This window comes from Doryrhamphus excisus, chromosome 2 (assembly GCF_030265055.1).
Source record: "Doryrhamphus excisus isolate RoL2022-K1 chromosome 2, RoL_Dexc_1.0, whole genome shotgun sequence".
Classification (NCBI taxonomy): Eukaryota; Metazoa; Chordata; class Actinopteri; order Syngnathiformes; family Syngnathidae; genus Doryrhamphus; species Doryrhamphus excisus.
Genome location: NC_080467.1, coordinates 24,786,453 through 24,794,881, shown reverse-complemented (window position 1 = coordinate 24,794,881; position 8,429 = coordinate 24,786,453). Strand labels below are relative to the sequence as shown.

General features: G+C 39.2%; 1 protein-coding gene across 2 annotated transcripts; it reads left to right on the top strand.

Moving 5' to 3' along the window:
* Nucleotides 1-2,475: 2,475 nt before the first annotated feature.
* Nucleotides 2,476-8,219, top strand: smu1a (SMU1 DNA replication regulator and spliceosomal factor a). Of its 2 annotated transcripts, none has more exons than XM_058054675.1 (12): nt 2,476-2,640; nt 3,703-3,913; nt 4,040-4,192; nt 4,307-4,417; nt 4,781-4,909; nt 4,988-5,107; nt 5,790-5,906; nt 5,984-6,111; nt 6,252-6,378; nt 6,471-6,638; nt 7,410-7,562; nt 7,639-8,219. In XM_058054675.1, the coding sequence occupies exons 2-12, from the start codon at nt 3,719-3,721 to the stop codon at nt 7,735-7,737; spliced, it is 1,500 nt and encodes a 499-aa protein (XP_057910658.1). In that variant the 5' UTR covers nt 2,476-2,640; nt 3,703-3,718; the 3' UTR covers nt 7,738-8,219. The 2 variants fall into 2 exon arrangements, with proteins under 2 accessions (XP_057910658.1, XP_057910649.1); XM_058054666.1 differs by lacking the exon at nt 2,476-2,640 and adding an exon at nt 2,927-3,051.
* Nucleotides 8,220-8,429: the final 210 nt, after the last annotated feature.

Sequence of the window (8,429 nt, the reverse complement as noted above, 5' to 3'; positions counted from 1 at the left end):
GGAAGACTGAAAAGGTTCCCAATGAATCCCATTTGGTTGAGCACAGTGGCGCTCGGCCAACTGGGGCACATCCATCAGGATTTAGCACCTGGATGATGACCCTCTTCTACCCGACTGTCAATACATCTCACACCTACAGGTGGCTTCCGCCCACCAGCACTCCATAGTCCTCCCTTATGGAAAAAAAAATATTGCAGTATATTGGCAAATATAATGCAATGTATTAGGAAATATATTTCCATATATGGGATCTTATGTTTATATTTTCTAATATATTGCAATATATGCATGGATCATATATGTGTATATATTGATACATAATACAAAATATCTTGCGATCAAGACCAAAAAAGGACTATATTTTTACATATATACAATTGCATATAATTTGGGATATATAAACTCATATATTATATATTTGGATTTAATATATTTCAATATATTGAAAGCGGCAATCATTTGTATATTCTGCAATATATTGCCATTACATGAATATATAATATATTGTATAATATATGTAGAAAAATATATTATTCCATGTATTTATAATATATAATGTATTGGAAAATATAATGAAAAAATAATATATTATAATATAATACAATATATTTAAAGTAATATATTGATAAATATATTTTATTGGGGAAATTAAGGTTTAAAAAAATGTGAAAAATAAAAGACAATGAGGCTAAATAATTCATATTTTCAGGGAAAATCAGGAATTTTTTCTGGATAAATGAGAAATTGGTAAAAATAAGGAAGATTTCTGGAAAAATGTGCGTAATTCAGGGAAAAAAATTACAGGAAACAAATAAGGGACTTTTTCATAAAAATAAAGGAAATTCCTCTGTCAAAAATAGGGACATTTTACTGGAAAATTAAGAGAACTACAATTTTTTTCTATAAATAATAAAGGACAATAAAGGACATTCTATAATGAATAATTAATGGATAGATAATGGATTTTTTTACTGCAAAAAATAAAGGGAAAATTTTAATTTCTGTAAAATTAATATAAAATAATTTTAAATAAAGGATTTTTCTGAGAGGAGATTTCTTCCTAGAAAAATTTTGAACATTTTTTGATATTTTTAACTATATGTCTGTTGTTGCCAGGCAGAATTGGCGGAAGATAATCATTTGCAGCCTCAAAGCACGATGAAAAATGTTCATAAGCCAGTCACGCTCACTGTGCTCTTTTCAGATAAAGGATAGGGAGAGTCGGCAGGCTGACTATATGTTTTCTTTAGTCTTCCAGTCTTCCAAGTGTCAGAATGAGGACATTAAACATATCACATGCTGCCAATTCATGTTGAAATGGTGATAATAAGTATAATTTGCCGTGAAAAGGTTGCATGACTGGAACAGGACACAGTGAGGACGTGTTTGCTTTCGTAGAACAAACCCAAACAGCTCAATTTCTCTCCCGCCCCGCGCCTCATATACATTTAGATTGTTTTGGCCTTCACGTCCCATGGCGTCTTTGATTCCGCCGTCAATCTCGCCGCTAATCATTCCCCAAGCAGCCTCTGCTTTGTCATGCCGGGGACGCTGAAATCAAACTGACGCCTCCCTCCTGCTCCTGGTATGTTGATGTATTCACAATGGCTTGGCAGCCAGTGAAAAGCACCGTGCCTTCCCCTCTGATCCCTCTCATCCTCTGCGCCCCTTCCATGGAAAAAAGCACACAAAACCCAAGCGTCCTCAGCTAGCGATCCACTTCCAGCATGGAGGCAGCTCACAGTGGGATTATGTCATGATTAGGCACCACAATCAAAGTCGAGCGCTCGGCGGTGAGCAGCATAACATCTTAACCTTGAAAGACCTTCAGAGGCAAAAATGAGCGTGGAAAAGGGCCAGAGAGTCAAAGCTGTGTGTGCAGCGCCCTCTGTTGACGACACTGAGGACGGGTGAGTCGACTTTGTATGTTGTTTGAATTTATTCTTTTCGCTCTACTAACAAATGATACTTAATTTTGAAGGGTCGGAAGTACTCCTTGTATTTCCGGGTTAGTGTGTGTAGATCGCTGCCGTTTTGACAAGTTAATATGTATCGGCATAATGAATCAGCACAACAAGTTTACAAACATTTAACATACAAACAAATAACTGCTTTTGTCACATTCAAGCTTTAACTTTCCTCCGTTAGACGACCTCCGTGCCTTCAAGACTCTAAAAAAAATAATAACTCGTTATGGTTGAAGAATATTTTACTAGAGAAACTGTATTTTGCGTGTTAGCTTATCTGCTTCTGCTATGAAAATAGCAATAACTAAATAACTAAAACAACAACAAACAGTCCATAAATAAACTATTGAGCTCATTGTTATTCTTCCATTTCTTTTTCTGTTGTAAAATCGTTTATGGTGCGTGTAAATATTATTTAGAATATTATGACTATTGTGTTGTTGTGATAACTGCAATAAAAAGATGTTGTTTAACTCTCCAGTCTGGTGCCTATTTCGTGCACCGAGTGTTACAATATTGAGAATGTATTTGTGTCATTCAAAGAGTCATTTGCAGATTGTGGATTGTGGAAAGAAAACTGTAAACATGACAACACTTGAATCACTTCCAGCTGGTCTCATTAGGAATTCAAACAGGAAGAATCTCAATGGAGAGACCCTGAACGCCACATCAGGTAACTTTCTGGGAAATTCTAAAGAAATGAACCAATCCTGTGCTGTATGAAAAATAATTCGCATTTTCTATCATTCTAATTAAAGTCATCAAACATCCAAATTTGTTTGAATGCTTTGAATAGTTATGCTAATCACATATTCCCGTCTTTCAGCGGATTTTTGTCATCTGCTAATTGGCTTTGTAACAAAAAACAAAAAGCGCGTTCAAATTTAGTAATTCTCACACTGTAATTCTTCTACATTATTCATTTTCGTCTTTTAACATGTTAACATTTATTTCGAAGAGTCGGAAGCATTGATGTACTTCCGGGTTAGTGCCCGTGCTGCCGTGCGTATCCGCTAGCTTAGCTTTGTGGTGTTGCAGTGGTTTTGACTGAAATAATCATGTCTTTGGAGATTGAATCCGTAGAGTGAGTATTCAAAGTTTTAACAAGCTAATTGCATTCATTGAAAGATGAAAACACCCGTTTCTTACAAGAATTAATTCAAGCTTTGTAAATGAGGCTCGTCTCATTTCGGCGCTAGTGTTAGCAACCCAGGCTAAGCTAACACGCAAAAGTTGGCGTCAGATGAGTTTTTTTATTGCATGGCGCGTAAAGAGAATGGCTTATTATTTGCACTTAGGTCGGATGTGTTTTAGAAGTATTTCGGTGACTAGAATTAACAGGACAGTAATGATACAGAATTTGACTGCCATTAGCTTAGGCTACCACTGGGTCCGCTTGTGAGATGTACAGTAGAGGTGGGCGATACTACAAATCTTAGTATTTATCCCTTAAAGATAATTTTTCTTTAATGTGGTTTTAGGTAATTACAAATGTATTAACACACATATTTTAATTTAAATATTTAATATAAATAATAGAAGACAATATAACAGTTTTAACAAGATACTACAATTATTCGTTTCTATTATTATACATCCACCGGTACCCTGGTCTGGTAATGAAGGTAATTTCCGGATCTGGCACCCTCCTTATATCTGTCCACCTCCGAAAAAGATGGACAATTGTCCATAACCAGATCTGCTCCACTAATTTAACTGTCTTTAACTTTGTCAGCGTGGTCCGTCTGATCATGCAGTACCTGAAGGAGAACAACCTGCACAGGTCGCTGGCGACCCTCCAGGAGGAGACCACCGTCTCTCTGAACACGGTGGACAGCATTGACAGCTTTGTGGCCGACATCAACAGCGGACACTGGGACACCGTGCTCCAAGCCATCCAGTCCCTCAAGCTTCCTGATAAGACTCTCATAGACCTTTATGAACAGGTCAGCCTCTGACATTTTTATTATGTGTAGTGAATGAGTGCTTTCACATGCAGTTAATCTTAACTGGTATTGCTTCTTCATTATCATTGACTGAGTTTCATGTCCACATTTGTGTGTGTTATTTAGGTGGTGTTGGAACTAATTGAGCTGAGAGAGTTGGGTGCAGCCCGTTCTCTCCTCAGGCAAACGGACCCAATGATCATGTTGAAACAGACGCAGCCCGAGCGGTACATCCACCTGGAAAACCTGCTTGCTCGTTCCTACTTTGATCCCCGGGAGGTGAGGAAGATTATTATTATTATGAGGAAGCATTATCATCATCATAATCATCGGTAGGAGACGGAGCGTGACACTTTGGAGTGACGTTTATTCTCTTGAATCGCTGACCTACAGGCCTATCCGGACGGCAGCAGTAAAGAGAAACGGCGGGCGGCCATCTCTCAGGCTTTGGCGGGAGAGGTCAGCGTGGTGCCACCGTCCCGTCTTATGGCTCTGCTGGGCCAGGTAAGACCAGCAAGATCAGCTAAAGAGAAGCTGAATAAGTAGTCATGCATGAGAGATTTGAGCCATCTGATGTGGGCATCAACAAGGTTGAAGGTTGATATTTCAGGCCCAATAAGATAATTTCTTGGTAGAGGAGACACTCTGTTCTGAGTTAGGTGGTCATATTTGGGAACAATAGTTCCCAACAATAGAAATTAGTTACAATAGCCGGTTTATGTCCTTATTACTGGTGCTTTTCTAGAGGATCTTGGTCCTATTCCATCTTGTACGACTTCTGGTTTGACTTGAGTTGCAAAGTAAACAATTTTTTGTTATTATATGACAATTGATTGTGTTGATGACCATTTTCACGCTTCCCATCAGTCTCTCAAGTGGCAGCAGCATCAGGGTCTCCTTCCCCCCGGAATGACCATTGATTTGTTCAGGGGTAAAGCCGCCGTCAAAGACGTAGAAGAAGAACGTTTCCCCACCCAGCTCAGCAGACACATAAAGGTAGAGACTTCTGCTGTGTCAATTCCTGTACCGTAATGTCAGTCAGGATATTTCTAAATAATCCTCTCCTCCTTACAGTTTGGCCAAAAATCCCATGTAGAATGTTCCAGATTCTCCCCGGATGGCCAGTACTTGGTCACAGGCTCTGTGGACGGCTTCATCGAGGTTTGGAACTTCACTACAGGCAAAATCAGAAAGGTAAAGGGATAATCTCTCACATAATGACATTAAATGTCCATTTTATTTACTTTATTTTATGAGCCTGACTCATTAAAGCCATATCCCTACAAACACTCAAACGCTTTCATGTGAAAAGACAATGAAGCTAAATAATTTATATTTTCAGGGAAAATCAGGAATTTTTTTCTGGATAAATGAGAAATTAGTAAAAATAAGGGAAATATCTGGAAAAATATGCGCAATACAGCGGAAAAATTACAGAAAAAAATCAGGGAACTTTTTCAGAAAAATAAAGGAAATTCCTCTGTCAAAAATAGGGAAATTTTTCTGGAAAATTAAGAGAAAATAATAAGAAAATCTAAAAAAACAAAGGGAAATAACAGATTTTGTACTGCAAAAAATAAAGGGAAATGGAGAGAAAACGTAGGGATAGGGAAATTTTTCTGGAAAATTAATAGAAAATAAATTGAAATTAAGGAATTTTTCTGAGAAAATAGGAGATTTCTTTCTAGAAAAATAAAGAACATATATATATATATATATATATATATATATATATATATATATATATATATATTATAGATAGATACACACATAGATATATATAGATGGATTGAAATGTTTGAACACCGGAGTGGGGGGGGTATATGTTTTTGATAATAAAATAACAGTGTTTTTATGGACTGTTCTGTGTTTTAAGGATCTGAAGTACCAGGCTCAGGATAACTTAATGATGATGGACGACGCAGTGTTGTGTATGTGCTTCAGTCGAGACACAGAGATGTTGGCCACCGGGGCCCAAGATGGAAAGATCAAGGTGGACCATTTTGTTTGTTTCCCGCTCACCCAGAAGCAAAGCTGACCTTTTAGTGTGTCCTGCTTGTATGTCTGTAGGTGTGGAAGATCCAGAGCGGTCAGTGTCTGAGGAGGTTCGAACGCGCGCACAGCAAAGGAGTCACGTGCCTCAGTTTTTGTAAAGACAGCGGCCAGATCCTCAGTGCCTCCTTTGACCAGACCATCAGGTAGGAATTAAGAGTACAAGCTAGTAGTACTAAGGAGCTAGTAGTAAGACTACATGTTGATGTTCCTCATTAGAATAGCTTTTAAAACTCCAAAGTAACCATGCATGATTTCATGATTGTGTTGTATTCTTTTTTATCAGGATCCACGGCCTGAAGTCCGGCAAGTCCCTGAAAGAGTTCCGCGGTCACTCCTCATTTGTCAACGAGGCCACCTTCACCCCCGACGGTCACCACATCATCAGCGCTTCTTCTGATGGCACTGTCAAGGTAGACCGGCGCTCCTCTCCCCTTTTTTCCCGACGTATATCCCGTCAAATGCGTTTTTAAATGTGAAGCCGTCGCATCCTCTCGCCTGCCAGGTGTGGAACATGAAGACCACCGAGTGCAGCAGCACCTTCAAACCTCTCGGCTCGTCCGCAGGCACCGACATCACCGTCAACAACGTCCTCCTGTTGCCCAAGAACCCTGAGCACTTTGTGGTGTGCAACCGTTCCAATACGGTCGTCATCATGAACATGCAGGGGCAGGTGTGTACTGCGTGCCCGCACACACTTGTCATGGCTACATTGTTCTCGCACGGTGGAGTGGTGGTCAGCATGTTGGCCACACAGTCAGGAGATCTGGGTTTGAATCTCAGTTGAACATCTTTGTGGCGTTTGCATGGATGTTTACATACTAATACACATGCAAAATAATACTACTTTATACGAATTTAATACCTGCAAGGCATGCTGGGAAGGCCATGTGCACACTTCCCCAACAGTAAGTTGCCTGGCGGGTTCTCTGTCTACATCCGAGTTCCATTCCTACAAAGGTAAAATACAATAATTCATTTAAAGATGTATAAAAAAGAAATCACAATTCCTTACTTTTACTTTACTTCACTTTCCATTTGTGTACTGTATCTTCTTTTAATGTATATATTTAACATTTTTCATTTTAGCCATGAGAGTTAAGTATAAGAAGGCACAACTTAATTTAGAACCTGTATATTTTACAGTAATGTAATTTACCATCTTCACCGCCAGGTGGTGCAGTTTAGCAGTTGTGATTTCTTAAAGCAGTTGTGATTTCTTAACAGAAAATGGGCAAACCTGCTTGGAATACATACATAATGGTTCCCTGTCATCTATTGTTTCTTTTCAGCATGTTACAATCTCATTTAATTTGATAAAATAATTATGTTCAATGTGTAGATATTTGCATACATAAAACTATATAAACTATAAAACTGTTCTTAAACATGCTTGAATTTCACTCTGAAAATATGCAATATTTTGTACATCTTTTGCTTCCAGATCGTCAGGAGCTTCAGCTCTGGTAAGAGGGAAGGCGGTGACTTTGTGTGCTGCACCCTGTCTCCTCGTGGCGAGTGGATCTACTGCGTGGGCGAAGACTTTGTGCTCTACTGTTTCAGCACCGGCACCGGCAAGCTGGAGAGAACGTTGACGGTAAGCGTTGATGTCTTGAAGTCTTGGAGCTATGCAAGGTCAGGGTTTACTGAAATCTCCTTCACCCCCCTCGCAGGTCCACGAGAAGGATGTGATCGGCATCGCCCATCACCCCCACCAGAACCTCATCGCCACTTACAGCGAGGACGGCTTGCTGAAGCTCTGGAAGCCGTGAAACTTGATCCGCTGCATGTGGACTCTTGTGATCGAGTTCTTAATGTGACAACGCCAGCGTGTCGGCGCCTGGACGAGAGAAAAGAAGAAGAACGGAATACAAACGGCAACTTTCACCTCACGTTGGTGGACTTTAGCAGGTGTCCTCTTCAGCTGGCGGTATTTTTCCGATTGATTTTACAGTCTGATGTCCATGTGGGACTTCAAGATTTTGCTTTTTGTAAATATTTTTTTAGGACATTTTTTCCACCACCCCCAAGAAGATGCGGCTCAATAGTGTATTTTTTTCCACAGCAATGTAGAACTCATTGTTCTACATGATACATTTCCAACAATGATTCATTCTATACCAATTATACAAGTCCTTATTATTATTTAGTCCACAACAAAGAATGACCAAAATGTCAATGATGGGCAGGAAGTTCATTTCCCTAAAGTGTCTCTTTTTTTAACCCCTGTGTGATTAAAACTGCTTAACCAGAATTCTGGATTCTAGCGTGCATCTCAAAATTGTGGTCATAATGACATTGTAAATGAATGTATAATAATAATGCTACTGTACCATACATCGATTTCACAAATCTGTTTAGGAAAACAGCCCACGGTACTTTCGGTAAGTGTCCTTTCAAGATAAAACAGTACCCGCTTCCTTGTTGGGTAAAATACGGGTTTAACGTTCTACAAAGTGAAGGA